This window comes from Aedes albopictus, chromosome 3, assembly GCF_035046485.1.
Source record: "Aedes albopictus strain Foshan chromosome 3, AalbF5, whole genome shotgun sequence".
NCBI classification, from domain to species: Eukaryota; Metazoa; Arthropoda; class Insecta; order Diptera; family Culicidae; genus Aedes; species Aedes albopictus.
In genome coordinates this window covers 58,544,186-58,565,743 of record NC_085138.1, presented here as the reverse complement: position 1 = coordinate 58,565,743, position 21,558 = coordinate 58,544,186, and the positions used below count along the sequence as shown (strand labels likewise).

The following is a 21,558-nucleotide window of genomic DNA, read 5'->3' as shown; positions in this document are numbered from 1 at the left end:
AATATGCACTAATCCAAATTAAGTTGCGACATTTCTAAGTAGGTTAAAAATCAATTTTCGCACGTTCGGTCACTTCGTATTCCGACCAAAAGCATAATATTAACTCAAATAGATGTTTCAACTTATTCACTTTTTTCTCTTTCATTTCCTTTGCAACAAAAATGTCACGGACATCAACAAAACGAAGCACGGAAAAAATCATAAACTGAATAAAAAATTAAAAATGCACGGAAAAAGATTGTTTCGGAATAGTGAATGGTTCAAACGTAAGAAAAACAGTATAATATATTGTTACATAAAGATCGGATGTAAATGTATAATAGCTACCAATGTGCAAAGCTTTTAGCGAACCATTCCATTACAATACACTATATTGTAGCTGGTACACTGTATGGTACAGGAATGGTTTTCACCAAATACCCTATGGTTAATTTTTATCCGGGGCAGCTCTGTTGGAATTTGGGAATGAGTCTCCGGAACCAGTCGTCGATTGGCTCCACTCCACAGTGGCTGATTTCGTCATTTTAGCGCGCTTAATTAATAACTTTTTTACTATGAAGTTTAGCGTCATGGTGTCTTCGGGAAAGTTTTTCACTATAATAAGGATTCTGTGAAAAATGATCAATCCCCCTAAAAGTGAGATAGAAAATTTATTTTTTGAATTTTTCAAGAGACGAGGTTGGTGTCTTCACAAAAGTTGTAGAAAATGTAGTTTAGAGCAACTTTGCCCAAGACACCAAGTTTGTAACTCCGTTACTTTTCTAGATACGTTACGTTTTCTTTCATCAGCTCCTTGAAAAAGGTTTTTGCGCAATAACTTTCTAAAAATTGATTCTACAATTTTTTCATGTTCTACAAAGTTAGGCCGGAACAAATCTCATTTTCTTCTTTTGTCACTTTGCTCGTTGACTCGTCAAAGGGGGGGATAATAAATAATAAATGTATTTGATGAAAAATTACCCAAGCAATTAGGCAAAATCGTAAAACTCATCGGATTTGTTAAGAAGTTTTCTCATCAACTCTAATTTCAGTTCAAAACTTTTGAATTGTTGAATAATTTATTTGTTTCCCCCCTCAAAATTCCGAATTCCGACCAAAATTTTCCGAGGGGGGGGGTGACATTAGAGAAAATCGAAATTTGTGTCAGCCTTATAGATAAAAAACACACAACTTTGCCGAACATGACATCCCGCTAATTCCAAAATTAAAATAGTTATAACGGTTTTTATAGCTTTTTGGGCCATATTTCAAGCATATATAACTTAGCTATAGGCAATTATATGTAAATTTCCTTTTACGCATGTGAAAGTACATGTAATTGCCTCTCTTAGAAAGCCAAAATCATCAAACTGTAAGAAACTCTAAGATGTTTTTTGTATAGAAGCTTACATCCATTTATGTTACTCTTATATGGGATTTATATATATTTTCAACATATTTATTTGACAGTTCATGTCAGCTTGCATTTTTATTGTTATTGTAAGCAGTGCTGAAAAATTCATTTCGTCATATTTAAATTCAATCACCTACAGCTCATTTTGGAGGCTGAACCTGAGAATGTGGTATATGAAAGACTTGTGCAGCTAGACCAGTTCTGCTAGAAAGTCACGAAAAAACCGCTACTTTTCGAATATTTAACGTAAATGTCATGGGCTTCCTTTGAAAACTGCCAAATGATATTCACGGTGAATATCATTTAGCATTTTTCAAAGGTGGTCCGTGACATTTACCTTAAATATTTGAAAAATATCGGTTTATCCGTGACTTTCTAGCAGAACTGGTCTAGCCGCACAAGTTTTTCATGTACCATATTCTCAGGTTCAGCTTCTAAAATGAGCTGTAGGCGATTGAATTTAGATATGACGAAATGAATTTTTCAACACTGATTGTAAGTGTGTGATAATATAAAGAAAGGTTTGCGGTGCATTTTGGATCATTCGTGAAGTACGTTACATAAAAACTTACCATCTAATTCTTTTGTCTTACTAACTCAAGTGCTCCACGTAGTCCACGAAAAGAGCGAATGAAGCGCCATTTCTTAAAAAATTTCAAACATGCGCGTGACATATTCTGTCAACGCTCTCACTAGTACATATCTATGTCTACATTGGTTATAGTAAATTATAAATCTTATTGCACTTCAAAGTAAGGCTGCTGTTAAATCGTGATCCGACGAAAGAAGTTTCACTTTATGCGTTTTTTTCGTGGACTACGTGGAGCATTGCGAGTTAGTAAGTTTTTCCATTATCTATACTGCCGTGAATCGCAAGTCAGTCCCATATGCATTTTGGGCAAAATGGATTAATGGCCGTTTCCGAGCTTTCTTCGGATGATCTTTCAGCTGCGTGAAAAAAAATATATAGTTTGTTCAGTAAAATTCAAAAACAACATCAAGTCAGATTGTCCCATAATGAAATGTAATCGCAAGTAAGTCCCATTACGAACTTGTGCACCCTCCAGTACAAAACTTAACACTATTTTAGCCAGTTTTATATTTTTCGCTGTTACGTTTCCACGTTTGAAACAATATGTGAAAGTTTCATGATGATCGCAGAAGTTTTCAATTTATGGCGATTTTTTAGAGTTTCGCATAGAAATCGAATTTGAAAACTTCAGAGGCCATTTTCTCAATGCCTACTTTTTACATATGGGACTGACTTGCGATTCACGGCAGTATAACTTTGTAGAACATGAGAAAAATGTAGAATCAATATTTAGAAAGTTATTGCGCAAAAACCTTTTTCAATGGGCTGATGAAAGAAAACGTAATGTATCTAGAAAAGTAACGGAGTTAAAAACTTGGTGTCTTCGGCAAAGTTGCTCCAAACTACATTTTCTACAACTTTTGTGAAGACACCAACCTCGTATCTTGAAAAATTCAAAAAATAAATTTTCTATCTCACTTTTAGGGGGATTGATCATTTTTCACAGAAGCTCAAAAGAAGCTCCTTATTATAGTGAAAAACTTTCTCGAAGACACCATGACGCTTAACTTCATAGTAAAAAAGTTATTAATTAAGCGCGCTAAAATGACGAAATCAGCCATACTGTGCACTCCCGCAAGACGGTGTACCTCTGTAGTAACGAGCCTGGATAAAACAAAGAGTTACGTTTCTCAACAGTGGATTTTCTGTCATCTTACTTACCTTATACCGATCAGGCCCGGCCGTAGCCTCTGCTGTACATAGTAGCCGACTCCATTCCACTCGGTCCATGGCTGTTTGTCTCCAGTTCCGCACTCTGCGTAGGGTCCGCAGATCGTCCTCCACTTGGTCGACCCACCTAGTTCGCTGCGCTCCACGTCTTCTTGTACCGGTTGGATGACTCTCGAGAACCATTTTAGTCGGGTTGCTATCCGACATCTCGATGACGTGACCCGCCCACCGTAGCCTCCCGATTTTCGCGGTATGGGGCTGTCCATTAATTACATAAGGGTTTACGGGGGAAGGGGGGTTTGAAAAATCTTACGAGCCATACAAAAATTTTTAGGCTCTCATACAAAAAATCTTACAAGGGGGGGTGGGGGTGTCGAAAAATCGAAAAAAATCCCTTACGTAATAAATGGACAGCCCCTATGGACGATGGTTGGTTCTCTCAGCAGCTGATGCAGCTCGTGGTTCATTCGCCTTCTCCAAGTCCCGTCTTCCATCTGCACTCATTCGTTCCACTCATGTTTATCCCCGCTCTCCTTATTACACCCTCTAAAGCAATGTTGAACAGCACGCACGAAAGACCATCACCTTGCCGTAGCCCTCTGCGAGATTCGAAGGGACTCGAGAGTGTTCCTGATACTCGAACTACGCACATCACTCGATCCATCGTCGCCTTGATCAATCGTATCAGTTTATCCAGGAATCCGTATTTGTGCATAATCTGCCATAGCTGTTCTCGATCGATTGTATCATACGCCGATTTGAAATCGATGAACAAGTAATGTGTGGGCACGTTGTATTCGCGGCATTTCTGCAACACCTGGCGGATGGCGCGTTCACCCATGAATTTAGTCTGATATTGCTCACCGAACTCTCTTGCAATCGGTGATAGACGGCGGCATAAAATTTGAGAGAGTATCTTGTAGGCAGCGCTCAGTAGTGTGATCGCGCGATAGTTCCCGCAATCCAACTTGTCGCCCTTTTTGTAGATGGGACACACGATACCTTCCATCCATTCCTCCAGTAATACTTCATCCTCCCAAATCTTGGAAATGACCCAGTGTAGTTCTCTCACCCGTGCTTCTCCGCCGTATTTTAGAAGCTCACTTGGTAGTTGATCTGCTCCAGCGGCTTTGCAGTTTTTCAACCGGCCAACCTCCTCCACAATCTCTTGGAGGTTAGGGGCTAGAAATCTTTCGTCCTGCGCAAGTACTCCTAGATCTGTTACCACGCCACCTTCGGTGCTTGTAAAATGTCGCCTTTGAGGTGCTTCGTGCGTGCTTCGTTCGCACTCGTATGGTGTTGCAGCATTCTCACCCATGCTGCATTCTTCTTGTTTTTCAACTGTTCACATTCGCCGTCGTACCAGTCGTTTCTGTGATTCGGAGTCGCGAAGCCTAGTGCTGCAGCCGAGGTACTACCTATGGCAGATCGGATGTCCCTCCAGCCATCTTCAAGTGTAGCTGCGCCAAGCTGCTCTTCCGTTGGTAAGGCCACTGCAAACTGCTGCGCGTAGTCTTGTGCCACTTCTACGTTACGCAGCTGCTCGATGTTGAGTCGCGGCGTTCGACTTCGACGCATGGTAATAACTGTTGAAAGTTTTGAGCGCATGCATACATGCATACTAAGTAGAGATCCGAATCTATATTCGTACTGCGGTATGTGCGGACATTGGTTATATTCCGAAAAGAATTTACCGTCGATTAGAACGTGGTCGATTTGGTTTTCTGTTTGATGGTCGGGTGATCTCCAGGTGGCTTTGTGGATATCTTTGCGGGGGAAGAAGGTGCTTCGGATTACCATACCACGAGAGACTGCAAAGTTTACTCATCGCTGGCCGTTATCATACGATACAGCGTGCAGGCTGTTTGTGTTTCGCCCGATTACCGGTCTGTACATTTCCTCCCTTCCTACCTGCGCGTTCATGTCGCCGACAACGATTTTCACGTCACGCGGCGAGCAACCATCGTATGTTTGCTCTAACTGCGCGTAGAACGCTTCTTTCTCGTCTTCAGGTCTCCCTTCGTGTGGGCAGTGGACGTTGATGATGCTGTAGTTGAATAAACGGCCCTTAACTCTCAACATACACATGCTTGCGTTGATCGGCTGCCACCCGATCACACGTTGTCGCATCTTGCCCAACACTATAAATTATGTTCCCAGTTCACTGGTGGCGCCACAGCTTTGGTAGAAGGTAGCCGCTCGATGCTTTTCCACACTTTCTGTCCAGTCCAACAAAGTTCCTGCAACGCCACGATGTCGAAGTTGCGGGGATGTAGTTCGTCGTAGCTATCGTAGCTAATCGTACAATTGTATATGCTGAACATAATTTAAATAACATCGCACCATATCTAATCGAAATGAAGTGACGACGGCTTGTCGAAACCTTTTTATAGGACGAAGCCAAAAGCAATCGCGGAATGGAGCTTCCAGTGCTTTAGAGCAAACGTGAAAAGCAAACGCTAAAAGCTCTATTCTAGCGAGCGTATAGGTATTTATTTCCGCAGTAGTGAGCTATTCAGGGGGTGGGAATGGCAGGATCGTACCCCTTGAGAGTGTGTAATTCCACGAATTCTTACTTAAATACCTTGTTGACTAATTGTGAATTATTATTTATTAGGTATTTATTATTACTTATGACTAATTTTGAATACTCCCGATATCAGATACCACTAAGGAAATTGTCAAAAAGATTTTTTATGCGTTTCTTTTGGAATTTATTTGAAATTCATGGTGGAATTTCATCAAAACTTACTATAGATAATAGAAAATAGTCAAAAAATAAACTCATGCCAGGAAATCTTTCTTTGTTAAAAAAAATCTTGAAAAAATCATGGAATAGATGAAAGGCATTTTAAAAATTTTGGCAGATTTAATCCCAAAAATTTAAGCAGTGTGTGCATGCCTTTGGAAAACAATTTAAATGATGATTCCAACATTCTATGCAAGCGTTTTACAAACTATGGACTGGGACCCGTGGTGGGAATCTTGGGGTTTTTTTAGATTTTTAGATTTATTGTGTAACTTTTAGAAAAGTTTTTTCCTCAAAACCTGATAGATCCACGAGAACCTTGCGACAATGTCGTAGAAGTCCCGGAGGAAAACATTGTCTAGATCGAAGTTTCTACATGAAGTCTTTCGAAAATCTTAAAAAATTCAAAAATACTTGTAGACTTGTATTGACTAATCGAATAGAAAATAATTGCAAAATAACGTTTGAGAATGTCGTCCCAACGATAAAATTTCTACAGGAACACCATCGATGAATCCATCCTCTATATTTTTCATAGAATTTCCATTATCCAAACTATATTCTATCTAATTCTTTCTCAGAATTTCTCAGGAAAAAAATCAGCATTTTCTGTTTTGGTTTTTCAATTTCAGTTTTATTGGTATAGCTTACGAATTAATGATGATTTTCAGTTTCGGATCACAATCAAAGTGGAATCTCCTTCACCAGTGAACTAGTTATTAAACTGCATTGAACGAGGAAAAGGTTCACTGATTGCTTCCATCTTCTTTAGTTTTGCCGTTTGTGTGTTTGGTGCCAAACAAAGAACTCAACACGGTATTAATTTCTAAATTTAATAAGATTTTTGGTTTTTCTGTAGTTTCGAACGTTGTTCGTCACACAAGAGTCAAGCTTTTTTTAATCCATTGAAACTGGTTGGTGAAAACTACAAAAAATTGAAAGGCAATAGTTTTTTTTTTCTTTTATTACGTCTGCTTTTGGAAAGAACAACTGGTAGATTTCGTTTGACTTAATCATAACTCCAATTTGAGGGGAAAGCTCGGTATTCACACTTCGATTATCATTTTTAGAATGCTAAAGGATATTCCTTTTCAAAGAAATGTGAGCATATGTGTAGGATATTGCACGTGGTATCGTGTTCCTTCGTATTACTTAACCGTCGCACCAAGTGCATGTCGTTCAATGATATTACTGTTGCTGTCTTTTCAGTAACTTTCCTTAGTTTTTTTTTCTTTGGATATCTAAACTACAATAAAATATCAGAAAGATTTTTTAATATATGAGTGGAATTCAGATCTTCTGGATTTGAATGTATTTACATGATTTTAACTAGTAAAAATTTATGTAGCTAAAACTATCTAAGAATATCTAGTTTAAGTTTGGAAAATTCATCAACGGAAAGTAATCAACGGAAATCATTATTTTACCACTTAAGGAACTTAGGGAATATTTACATCTAAGGGTTGAACCTCACGCGATCAAGATTGATGATTTTGCAAACTAGTTTCGTACTCGCACAATCATCTGTTTTTGGTTTTGGAAGAAATTTGGGATAAGAAATATATCCTTACAGTTCCTAATTGTTGTCATATCCTATCTAACTTTATTTTACATTACAATGCGTAACTGGTTCATTTCACTCCGTTTCTCGTAGGGGAATTTCAATTTGCTTGAAACCAATCTCAACCAATTGGGCAATTGCCATTTCATTCTATCGTCAATCTTTAAGTACCCCCTGTTTTGTCTAGTTTACTGTTGCAAACATCGCTCCAATGTGTTTTTTTTTTGTCTTGCTTTGAAAATTATTGAGTTGTGGTTTGGTTTGTGAACATGTTTTGTTTAAAATTTAAAATAGCACCCAGAATAATGTGTTTATTCTTTTTTACAAACATTCTACCTTTTCATTCAAAACAATTTATTGCAATTCCTGCTGTACTTCGGTTCGGAAACATAGATTTGTCTTTTATTTGCGTTTAAATTTTTTTCTTAAACTAGCGTCCGTGTTAGCTTTACCAGATTGGTAGATCCATACTTCGTCAGGTTCAACGGTAGTGCTGCTGGATTCTTTTTAGACTGGGTGTGCCATGTTAGAATCTGAAATTGGAGTATAATTACGGTTAAACCATAAAGTTAATCAATAATCCAGAAGGGACAAACCTCAGTACAATTTGATGCCAGCAAGTCGATATCTTTCAATTCCAGTGGATCCAAACTTCGCAGGAAGCCATCCTCTTCATAGCCCGCCTTGAAAGGCATTTCTGCCTTCGGTCGGGACAGCAAGAATTTCACACTCACAGCAAATCCGGCCATATCGATCGGGTACTTCCGTCCGCCGATCCAGCCATCGTAGAAACCGGTGATCGACCCGTTGACCACAATGGGACTGCTGACGCCGTACTTTGAGATAAGACCCACGGGCCACATTCCCACTTTTCGGATGTAGCGCATCTGGAAGTTAGTTGACATGCTATAGCATCAGTATTTCTACTAAAATTTAATAAAAGTTACCTGTTCAAAGATTTGCAAATTGTATGTGTTATCATCGTCAGCAAAGTAGAGAACACCTTCAGTCGCGTTGGCACGAATCCACTGCAGGCCACGATTTCGGTTCGATACGCCACGGGGTTTTACTTTCAGTTTGCGATATTTGGCCGGCATGGGAGCTGAAAAATAAACAACATTTCGTATGAAAATATTGTCGTTAGTAGTACATATATTTAATACATATAAGGTTAGTAAAGAGTTCAATTACTGATAAGGCTTTTCACTAGGCTTTTCAAGAACTTCCTTGAGTATTCAAGTGGCATCGAAACTACAATTGTAGCTAGCTATCTTTCGTAGTATAACGAATAATATTTACACTCACATCAATATATCACTTGAGCCTCTTTAAATTATTCTAAAACGCCTACAAACCCCTTGACACGGCTTGAAATCCATTGGAACCGTTTGAAACCCCTCTAAAACAGACCTGAGACCGTCCTGAATGTCCCTTGAGACCCCCAGAATGTTTTTGAAAACCTTTAAGGAACTCCCGGAAAACCCAAGCAGAAACCTTTCGAAAGTCTTTGAATCTTTTTGAAAACCTTCTCAAATCATCTTAAGACCCCCATTAAGCTTCCCTTACACTCCTGTCAAACCCCCCGAAACCTCTAGAAAGCCTGACATACACTGTGGTGCATAATTGATCGGACAAACGCCGATTTTCATACAAAATGGCCAAGTTTGTGAAGCTACAACTATGGTTTGCGTTCATTGATTGAGCTCAATTTTTGACACGGAGCTACCAATATGTTGAATTTTACGTATACGAAGTACAAAAAGTTTTCGTTCACAGGTTTGGACGTGGCAAGTAAAATTCAGCATATGGGTAGTTCCGTGCCAAAAATTGAGTTCAATCCATCAACACAAACCAAAGTTACAGCATCCCAAACTTGGCTATTTTGTATGAAAATCGACGTTTGTCCTTTCAATTATGCACCACAGTGTACCATGAAACTCACTGAAAGGAGATTCAACTTGGGATTTCATTGAAACCCTCAACTCACTTGAAATGCTTTGAAATCCCCTCAAAATCATAAAAATCCTCCTGAAACCCCAAAAAACTCACTAAAGTGTCTAGACACGCCTTTAACTACCTGACATATTTATAAAACTGTGGAGCGGACCTGGTGTGATGGTTAGAACACTGACTATTACGCCGAGGACCTGGGATCGAATCCCACTCCCGAAAAACTCACAAAATGTAAGTTCTTCCTTCGGAAGGTAAGTAAAGCGTGGGTCCCGAGATGAACTAGCCTTGGGCTAAAAATCTCGTTAATACAGAAAGTTTTACAAAAAATTGTAAAACTATATTTCAAACTCTCCTGAAATACACTGACACCCTTTGAAATCTCTCTTAAACCACGTGAGATGCTATGGAATCTTTGAACCCCCTCTGAACCCCTCCGGAAGCTTCCTGGAATTCCTAGGAGCCACTCTGAAGCTACCGTATTACCCCGCTAATTCGTAACCGACTGTTGTCGAATAACCGGGGTAAACTTTTAATTAGACAAACTGGTCACCCCACCACCTTGCTCATTAAAATTAGGCAACTCTATTATTATTTTTGTTTTGAATTCCAGCTTTCTTATGAAACATAAATTCAATAGATGTTGCGATGGTGCGAATGAACAGCTCGTTCTTTCTACGATTGTTGCCTTCCTCAGTTCATTCCGGTTTTTCTCCAGAAATTAGCGGCTGCAAGAGTAGCTGCTGCGGGTGCGAGTATAAGCGCAATATCAAACTGTTTTGAATTTACAGTGTACATCGCAAAGTGTACAGTGTTACATTTGAATACTTTTTAATTCGACATATGACGAATAAGCGGGGTACGAATTATAAAGTGTCTTATTAAAACGTATCCAACCAGCGGGGTAAGACGGTACCTCAAGCCCCAAAAAACTTCCTCAAATGCCCGGAAACCTCATTGATACTCGCATAAATTTGTATCAAACCCCCTTGATGCCCCCTGAAATCCACAGGAATTTCCTTGATGCCCAGAGATGAACCAGCCGCTGGCTGAAAATCTCTTTAATAAAGATAAATAAATAATAATTCCTTGATGCCCCTTGAAACCCTTAAAGGTCTCCTAAAATCCACTTAAACGAATTGAAACTTCTCTTAAACCTCCTCGTGCATCAGCGATCTGTTCCCAACTAAAATTCCTTGTAACCGGAATCCCTCCTCAGACTGCTGCACATTTATCTTAAACTCTCCTGAATCCCTCTTAAACTCTTCCCTTGAAATCCCCCGAAACCCTCTGTAGCCGACTGAAACACCTTAATCTTTTTCTGAAAAATTCTAGAATGTTCTCCTGAAACCTCCTGGAGCTCCCTGAAAACTCCGGGACGCCTTGAAGCACCTTTCCGAGGAGTTAAAACTTTCCTGCAGGCCCCCTCACACCCCATTAAGATCCTCTCAAACCACGCATGACATCATTAGGTGCTGTCCATAAACTACGTAGACTTTTTTTCGGCCATCTTAGACCCCCCCTCCCCCCTCGTAGACTTTTGTTCATACAAAATTATCGAAATTTGTATGGAGCGTAGACTTTTGCCAGACCCCCTCCGTCCCCCCCTAAGAGTCTACGTAGTTTATGGACAGCCCCTTATGAAATTTCCTAGCCAATCACTCTCCTTAAACCTCTCCTATATGTTGCAAGTCTATAGTAGACTCTAATCGGATTTAAAAAAAAAGTGGAGAATTAGCAAACGTTAACATACACGTAAATAAAAATTAAATAAAGGATTCAAAAAATTTGCTGGAAATTTTTTTCTGCAAAGCAGCAGACAAATTACGCTGAGCGTAAAGTTGATGGCGGCACTTGACAGAAACTTGACTTTTTTGCGTAGTCTTTTTGGACGGCTAAGAGACTTGACCTTAAATCAATGTCTCCGTCCCCTTATCTATCTCAAAGAACTCCGCCAGAAATTTGTACAAACATCTTTGATTTCTACAAGAATACATCTATCTAAAATTCCTCCAAAAATATAAAAAACAGTTTATTATTTTGTTAATAAGATGTCATACATTGCTTCGATTTCATTCTGCGAGCTTTACTTGAAGTTTTACCAGATTTCTTTCAATAGTTCTACAGATGTGTTTATAAGATTTTTTTAATAATATACTCTGGATATCCTTGACGAATACCGGGAAATTCCCCTATGTCCCCTTTTTCTAGGAATTACTGCAGAATATCCTTACAAATCTTTCAAATTTTGAATCCGAAATTCCCGAAAAAATACTACTGTTTTTGTAAAAATCCAATTGAAACCCCGTTTTTTTTGTGAAAAGATTGGATGTTTCACCAATTCTTTTAGAGATTTGTTCCAGATTGCATACTTCCAGAAGCTTCCACAAATTTTTCCATTAGTACAGCGATAGTATAATCATGGGTCACCAACAATTATGAGTCATTTCCATTTAATTAACATGGTGAACCGATTGACTAATAATTGTACTATGATTGTACATCAAACAATTCTGGCGTTCGAATTGAATAGGTCCTAACTTTACTGGAATTCTTATGTAGATTCGACCTATTCAAATCAAACGCCAGATTTGGGAGACTTCTTTCAAAAAAAGTCTTTTAGAATGAGTGTAATCAGTTTCGTACCTTTTAATTCCGCCCTATGTTGCCCCAGTATTTTGCTAAAGGTTTTGTCAAGTGATCCTCTAACAGTTTTGTCAACATATCGTTTAGAAGTAAAGAACAAGCAATAAGGTACACTGGGGCAAGTTGAAACGGGTGGGGCAAGATGAAACAGCGGGTTAACATGATGTTTTCTAATGATGATAAACAGTTCAATCGCCATAACATAACACATAGTTTTTGATTCAAACCATCTTTTAGCGAAGGCTAAATTTCCAAATTGTATTGAAAAATATTTTAAAACTTCGTGTTTCATCTTGCCCCACCCGTTTCAACTTGCCCCGGTGTACGTTAGTTTAAATAAACGAAATACGTATCTGTCAAAGGATGCACATTCTATTACGAATAAATAATGAAGCACTAGGGGCTGTCCATAAACCACGTGGTCATTTTTTTGGCACTTTTCAACCACCCCCCCCCCCCCGCGTGGTCATTAGTCCATACAAAAATTTTTATTTGTCCATACAAAATGGTCATTGGACGAAACCCCCCCCCCCCCCCCTCATGACCACGTGGTTTATGGACAGCCCCCTACAAATGTACATTAAACATATTTTAGTAGAACACTACACATGCGTAATAAAATAGGACATCACAAATGGAAAAACACAACACAGAACATATATCTTGCCCTGCTATCATATTGGATAACAATTACCAATCGCAGGATGACGAGGTTTCATTAATGTTATTGGTCCATTTGACTATCCTGCACATTTTTTTTGTCTGGCTGGTTGCCTTTTTTTCGCAGAATTAGTTGCTTTCATAGCTTGAGTTTTGTCTAGGAATTTTTAATCCTAAGGGGGCATTCTGAATCTCATTTTAATGCGAGACGTCTATATTCGGATGTCCCTGCTAGGGAACGATTCCCTTGATTTTCGCACGAAATAACCTGAAAGTAGGCCACATAAGCGAAACTGGTGAAATCTCATTAGGCCTTAAGACACCAGAGCGCTATAAATGTGCAATAAAATTGAGGAGATGCTTGCAGATTAAAATGGGACATGTGGCGAAAAATAAAACTTGTAATAATTCTTAGTGGAATTCAAAGGAACAGTACTTAACACAATTTTATTTTTACTTATCTTTGAAGACATTTTTTCAATCCCTCAATTATAGAATTGTTTTATAATTTTTTGAAGAAGATTTTTTTTTCTCGCACCTTTCTAAAAAGTTGCAAAACAAATAATATGAAAAACAGTTTCAAATAGAAGCTTATAGATGAGCAAAATTTCATTTGAATTGAAAAAGGTCGCGTTTAGCGATTCGTGCGTTGGTCAATATTCAAATGTATTTTTTTATATTGTTGAAAACCTTGGAGCATCATTTAAAAGTATTGGCATACATAGTCGTAGCGAGAAAAAATATAAAAAGGGCTATGCAAAGGCCTTGGAAACAGCGTTACACTACTTGAAATGCTCATATCTCAGCTGTTAATCCATATAATTACAATATTTTTTCACTATTGGAACCCACCAATATTCATCGAGCAAAAATATAAAACATATCAGACATGTAAACATTTAAACAAACGTCGCTTCAGATATTATAGGAAAATGCTCCAGAGATTCATCCATCGAAATTTCTCATCAGATACCTACTTCAGAGAATTTTATCCAAAACATCATTTTTGCGGAATCTACACGGAAAATATTTGGGCATTCTTCGAAGAAACTTTTGCAGAGATTTCTTGAAAAAAATCTCTATGAAAATTCTTTCAGATATTTTTTTAGGAATATTGCATTAGAATTTTTTCAGATATTTCCACCAGCATTACTACAGGTATTCATTGAGAAATCTTAAAATAAATTTCTTTTGGAAAATCCTTCAATCCCTGTGGATTTTTTTAAATGATTATTTGAAGAAGTCTTTGTATAATTCACCCAGGAATTCCATCGATGGATCCTTGGAGAATTTCTTGAGTAATTTATCGAATAATGCTTCTAGACATTTCTTCAGACATTCATCCAGAGATCCCATAGAGGTCCATCCATGTTTTCAAACTAGAATTTCTTTAGGGATTTGCTGAGGAATCCATTAAGAGATTTCCTTGAGGTTTCTTTCTTATAGAAATTCCTTTGGGATGGTATGGGGACTTTATCGAGAGATTCTTTACAGAATTCCTTCAAAGCTTCCTTGAAGGCTTTATCTAAAAAAATCATCGAGAATTCCCCCAGGGGGATTTTCATTGTGAATCACATAAGGGACCCTTTGAGGAATTTGTCTAACGAATTCATCGAAGAATGAAATGTGCAAAACTAATCGGACAGAGGCACACATATAAATCAAAAGGTGAATCGCTGTCCGATTATCAGAGCCGTAGCGTGGTCCCATGGACATTGTTAATTTGCAAAAGTTTGTAGTTATTATTTATTTTTCCGGAATTTATTTAAAAATTGGTTTATAGGGATTTCGATAAAACCCCCCGATTTTTTTTTATATTTTATTATAAAGATTTTCATTCATGTTTTTCTTTAGAAATTTCAATGAGAGTTGCTCAAAAAAATTCCAAAAAAATATTTCTCTTATACGAATAGACGTACGAACACATTTTTCATTTCAAGAATCACACTAAGCCCAGCACAATAATTAGAAATGTCATTTCAGATTTCTAACAGAAATGATGCATAAATTTGTTCAAGAATCTTACAGTATTTTTTTTTCTGGATTTTTTTTTTCAACTGATTTTTGTTTTCGGAAACAGATGAGTGTAAGGGGTTTTCAGGGATCCATTTTTACCAAGTCTGTAACCCTCGATAAATAGCAGGAGGAGTTCCTGTAGAAATTTCTACATGAGTTTCTGTTGGAATCTCTGGAGGAATTCCTGCAGGAATATCGAGTGCACATTAAAATCCGGGAGACATTTCAGCAAAAATTTCAAATGGAATTCATGGAGGAATTATTGCAGGAATTCCTGGAATAATTCATAAAATACCTGGAAGAATGTTTATGTTTTTGAAAGGAATTCTTAGAGGCATTTCCGTGAAGAAAAATCCCTGTGAGGATTTCTGAAGGAATCTCTGCTAATTTTTCTATAGCAATCCATGGTGGAATTACTGGTGAAATTTATTGAAGAGTTTCTACGTAATCCTTATAGACATTTTTGCAGGAATCTCTATAAGAATTTCTGGAGAAAACACTGGAAAATTTCTGAAGAAATTCATTGAAGATTTTCCTGAAGGACTCCTGGGCAAAAAATGTAAAATAGAAGAATTTTCGAAGGAATTTGTAGATGAATTTCAAGGTATCCTAGAAGAAAATTTACAAATTTATCCCTGAATGAATATCTATCGACATTTCTTAAGGAAACTGTGGACAATTGTCTAAGCCAATCCTTGGGGAAATATCAAGAGGACTCCTTTCACTAATTTCTGAATTAATTCCAAAATAATTTCCTGAATTTCTTATAAAAGAAAAATTTCAATGAATACGAAGAAAATCTTCGAAAGTAACCTCAAGACATTCCGCAGTGAGAATATTTAGGATTTTTTTGATACAAAAATCACTGTAATTTTGAAAATATTTTGATTTTGCTTTACTCATTAAAAAAGCTAAACTAGTTATAAAAATAAAACAGTAGATAAATTTCCAGGTAACATTATGGTAAATATTCGGAATAAACTAGAATAAACCAGGTGTTGCAGAAGATTCGGATTCTCCGAAGCAAACCCGATTTTTGACTCGAAAGTTAGCTCGAAGCTGTGAATTATATTTCGGTTAATTGGCATGTCGATAAGTAGCACTTAATAACTTACATTTAGTCTCCGCATAACATAACATTCAGCAACAAATATATCTCCGATACAATAGAATAGTAATACCTAATTTTAAGAACAAATTTAGTTTAAGTATTGATATTTTAGGTATAAAGAGAAAAAGATCCTTACGTTTAATATAGAAGTAGAATTTATCTTTACACTGTCTAGCATGTGCGCGATTGCAATTACTGTTGACGAATGGATAGTGCAAAACAATGGTATAACTATATTGCACGTTGTGCGGGTATTGGTATTCAAGTTCAAGTACAGTGAAGCTGTTTGTAATTCTAACGATGGACAAACGGTTGAGGGTTATTTATTCCTAACATTCCGCCCCTCGTGTCACCAGAGCAATTGCTTCGGTGTCACATTCTGCATCCACGTCAAGCACGGCCAATTTTACGACTGGACGTCGAAGGATTCCGCTGGAGGTCTGAACATCTGCCCTTCGTACAGTACCATCTCTACCTGGATATGTTCGTACCACTCGCCCTCTTTGCCACCGGTTCCTAATACTCCCATCAACCACAACTACTAGCGCACCCTCTTGTATAGGCTTGACATCATCGAACCATTTAGTTCTTCTCGTAATGGTCGGAAGATATTCCTCAACCCATCGCCGCCAGAATCCATCCAGGGTGTTCTGAATCAAGTTCCAGCTATTGCGGATTGCAGCTTTTTCGTCCACAGACCTCTTGACTGGTTGTCGCACTCCTGTAGAGCTCAGAAGAAGGAAGTGGTTTGGCGTCAAGGATTCGTGCGCAGCTGTTTCTATTGGAATGAAGGTCAGAGGTCTAGAGTTGACCATAGACTCCGCTTCGACGAGCACGGTGCCAAACGATTCCTCGTCCAGGATGCGCACGGTAGGAATGGCTCCTAAGGCGGTTTTGACTGACCGCACCATCCTCTCCCAGCATCCCCCCATGTGCGGCGCTGACGGTGGGTTGAACAGCCATTGTGTTTGTGTGTCAGTGAAAGTGCTGCCAATCTCCTCGTTGATCATCCGTATTTCCGCTGCCAACTCTCTGCTCGCACCAACAAAATTGGTACCGTTGTCCGTATAGATCTCACGTGGGGCACCTCTGCGCCCGATGAACCGACGAATTGCTTTCTTGCAGGAGTCCGTCGATAGGTTGGCTGCAATCTCTACGTGCACTGCTCTGACGGTTAAGCAGGTGAATAACACAACCCACCGCTTTATCGTACTTCTTCCTGTCGGTGATCGTATGGTATAAGGTCCGAAATAGTCAATTCCAACCATGGTGAATGGCCTACAGAATGGCATCAGCCTAGCTTTCGGCAGCGGTCCCATTCTTGGTACGGTTGGGACTGCTTTATACACTCTACACCATCCACACTGTTTTCTCGTCAGACGGACCTGTACTCTCAGCCTTGGTATGTAGAAACGCTGCCTGACCTCGTTCACCACCGTTTCGTCGTTTGCGTGCTGGTACTTTCGGTGGTACCAGTCCAAAAGCAGATCAGTCACACGATGTCCTCTTGGCAGGATGATTGGATTTCTGGCGTCATAATCAACGAAGTCAGCTTCCTGAATGCGGCCGTCCACTCGCAGCACGTTGAAGTCGTCTATCGCTGGCGTGAGTTTGATTAGTGGGCTGTCTCGTTCTAGATTCCGCCGTTGAGATGACTGAAGGTTGTGTTTGAACACCGCTACTTCATCCGGAAACCCGTCGCCCTGTGCAATTCTCCACAAGCACCTTTCCGCCTTCTGGAGTTCATCCCTAGTCAGCGCACCTAGATGTAAAGGTTGCTTTCTGTGCTTCAAGATACTGTTGTCGATGAATCGCACAACGTACGCCATACTTCGCAGTAGTCGCTCCCAGCGAGAGAAACGGTCTAACATCACCACTGGTTCGATGACAAGATGCTTGCAGACATAGGCTGGCCGAAGTTCTTCCACTGTAGTGTTGGTATCGGATCGACAGTCTTTCGGCCATTCCAGTTCGTTGTCGTATAGGAAATCCGGCCCGTGATACCATCGGCTGTTCGGATCAAAGGAAGGGCCTTTACCCCACTTTGTGGCTTCATCGGCCACGTTCAGTTTTGTGGGCACCCAGCGCCACTCTTGAACCGACGATAGACTGAGTATTTCGTTGACCCGAAATGCCACGAACTGTCGATAGCGACGCGCATCGGACCTAATCCATGCGATGACCGTTGACGAATCGCTCCAGAAAACTGTGCGACGTACTTTAAGAGAATGTTTCTCTTCAATCGTCTTCCGTAAACGTGCGCCAATTACTGCTGCGGACAATTCCAGGCGTGGGATGGAAAGAGGTTGCAGTGGAGCTACTTTTGTCTTCGATGATACCAAGGAGCACCGAACACAACCATTGTCGATGACGCGAAAATACGCTACTGCTGCGTAGGCTTCCTCGCTAGCGTCAACGAAGACGTGCAAGTCTAGAGAGTTGTAGCAATCGGTGCTGTATCCTGGGAAATAACAGCGAGGAACTTTAACTGTATTCATCATTCGGAGTACAGCAAGCCACTGTTTCCAGCGTAAGAAAATATCCCAGGGAACCTTCTCGTCCCAATCGATTTTTGTCCTCCAGACGTCCTGGACAAGTACCTTCCCATGGATAACGAAGGCTGCCACGATACCCAGAGGATCATAGATGCTCATCGTAACTTTAAGCATGTCCCTTTTGGTCGGAATTACATCTCCTGCCACTAGCTGTTGCAAATCTTCGCGGAAGCTCAATGAAAACGAAAAAACGTCTTCGTCTGGCTTCCAAATCATCCCAAGTAGTCTTTCTGCACCCGTTTCCTTGTCTGTAGCGAAACACTTAACGGATCCGGGGTTCACTTCACCTATCTGGTCGAGCACTGCTTTCTTGTTTGACAGCCAGTTTCTGATGTTGAATCCGGCTTTCGAGTGGACTTCCGCTACTTCCAAAGCTAAATCAACAGCCTCCTCTTCGGTATCAACGCTGTCCAGATAGTCGTCCACATAGTGCCGGTGTTTGATTGCTGCTGCTGCCCTTGGATATCCTGCTTCGTGTTCCGTTGCATTCAAATTCATTACAAAAAGAGATTGTGCCGGAGAACATGACGCACCGAAGACTGCAACATTCATTACCATGACCTCGACTGGCATCTCCGGGGAATCTCTCCACAGAAACAGTAGCGCGCATCGATCTTCTTCTCGAATCAAGAGCTGGTGAAACATTTCTTTAATGTCTCCAGAAATGGCCACCTCTCGTTCACGGTATTGAAAAAGCACGGAAAGAAGCGAAGTCATTTGGTCCGGACCTTTTAACAACATGGAGTTCAATGAAATGCCTTGAACCTTTGCGGCGGCGTCCCAGATCACCCGCACCTTACCAGGTTTCCTGGGATTAAGGACTACGCCAAGGGGAAGATACCATGTCCGACGTGGATCTAGACTACGTAGCTCTTCAACGGTTGCCTTGTGGGCATAGCCCTTCTCCTGGTAGTCCGACATTTGTTGGCGGACGTTCGTGTAGAGTTCAGGGTCCTTCAACAGCCGTCTCTCCAAACACCTCAATCGTTTTTCTGCTAACGGGCGACTGTCCGGAAACTCCAATTCATCGTGTTTCCATAGAAGTCCTGTCTGGAATCTGCCGCTACTCGTTCGCTTCGTGGTTTCTTCCAGAATTCTGCGGGCTCGCTGCTCATCAGCTCCTTCGACTTGGGGTACCAACGCTACACCAAGACTTTCTACGGTAAAGAAACTCTGGACGTAATCATGCAAATCCTCATTCGTTGGCTTAGCACAGATGTGCAACAGGCGGTGATGCATAACGTTTACTTTATCGCGCTGACATCCGTAGATAGACCAACCGATTCGGGTTTTCGTCGCTATGGGCTCCAGAGATCGTCCTTCCCGCAGTTTCAGCGTAGCCAACAAGTGTGTGTTTGATAAACCTATCAGCACGCCTGGCACGGCAGCGCCAAAACTCGTTACAGGCAAGCCACCCAAGTGTTTGAACCGCATCGACATCTCGCTGAAATCCAACGACTGCTCTGGTAGCCCCAGGTTATCCACAGTGTACACTTCGTTAAGCTTGTACCGTTGGCTGCTACCCACTGCTGATATTTGGAGTTGAACTCGGTTTGTATCCGTAATCTGCTTTGTTACGCCTCCTGTCCATTGGATGCACAAGGATTCCGCTGGCCCATCCTCGCCGAGTTCATCAATCAACGATCGCTCGATCATCGTAATAGACGAACCGTCATCTAGAAACGCTAATGTGTTCACCTGACCATTCTTTCCATATAGGGTTACCGGTACAACTCGGAACAATGTGGATGTGCTGATCGACCGGTGAACCGTAACCGTTGCGTTTGTCGGGTTTGGAAGTCCTTCCGCCGGCGGGTTGTTGGAATGCAGCAGACGATTATGTTTCTTCTGGCAGCCGCCGATCCCGCATATTTCTCCCTTGCAGGGCCATCGCGTGTGTGGTATTAGACAGCGACGGCATAGCTGGTTTTCCTTCACTATTTTCCACCGATCGTCGACAGAAAGTCTTTTGAAGGACGGGCATCCTGCAGCTTGATGATTTGTAGCCCCACAGGCTGGACACGCTTTGTTGGTAGACACCTGCTTGTCCAACGGTCTCGTTGATTTTGATGGAGCCCTCCAGTCGCTGGACCGGTTTTCGCTGTTGCCTTCGATCGATGATGAGTGTGCGTTCACATATGCCTTTTCCTTGACTCGTCCTTCCTTGGATGGCTTCTGCGGGAATGCACTGAAACAGGTCACACTGCTAGTGGCGGATACAATTTTTCCCATGTATTCACCGAACTCGCTGAGGTTTACCGCTGGTATCTGCTCCTGGTGTAGGGCCCAACTAAGTTTGACGTTAGCCGGTAGCTTGTCGACAAGTTCTTGTAACAGCATGGGATTTGACAAATGCTGCTCCAGTCCGATAGCCTTGAGATGTCCACAAAGATTTTGTACTGCAAGACCGAAATTCACAAGCGTTTCGAGCCGGTCCGCCCTTGGAGCAGGAATTTCGCGGACTTTGGAAATCATGTTGTGGATGATGTGTTCAGGCCTGCCGAACAGCGTTTGCAGCGTAGAAATCACTTGCGGTACTGTGGAAGGGTGAAGTAGAAAGCTGCTGACCGCTTCCCTGGCTCTACCCTTGAGGCTTTTTTGTAAACGGAGCAGATTCTCCGAATGGGAATAACCACACGCCTGAGTGGAATGCTGATAGCTGCTGCAGAAGAGTGGCCAATCCACAGGATCTCCAGTGAATACAGGCAACTCCTTCGAAACTACTTGTCTGGTAGCCAGCTGGTGCGATGATGGACCATGTTCCATCGGTTGAAGTCCGTTGTTCGGCATCGGCGCATTCATAACAAACGAATTCGGAAACGGACGATTTTGTTCACTATACGCAACATGGGGGGGAATAGACAGTGGACTTTCTGGCACATTGTAGTGGCTGCGACCACCGATAGGCGTACAAATGGGCGATGGGGGGCAGTTTTGATTGAAAGAGTGGTACGAATACGAGGGGCTAGTATTTATTGGCATATTGTGTAAATGGTTTGGAAAAACGTTGTGGTTACTCACCGGTGGCATGATGGTACAATGGGCTGTGGGGGCGTTACCTACGTTCACAGTGTGGCGCATCGGTAGCTGCTCGTTGATCGTCGCTGCTGGTTGGTGATGATCTCCAGAACGACGCCCGACCGGATGGAGTTCCG

At 40.9% G+C, this 21,558-nt stretch overlaps 1 protein-coding gene across 1 annotated transcript in view; it reads right to left on the bottom strand.

Annotated features, from left to right (window-relative positions):
• Positions 1–6,893: 6,893 nt before the first annotated feature.
• The window catches only part of LOC109416235 (galactosylgalactosylxylosylprotein 3-beta-glucuronosyltransferase P), a gene marked incomplete in the record, with an annotated part of 233,330 nt that continues 218,665 nt past the window's right edge, over positions 6,894–21,558 (bottom strand). The window contains 3 exon segments of the mRNA XM_062859426.1: positions 6,894–7,998; positions 8,062–8,352; positions 8,413–8,567. Of these exon segments, the coding sequence (XP_062715410.1) occupies positions 7,891–7,998; positions 8,062–8,352; positions 8,413–8,567 (554 nt within the window).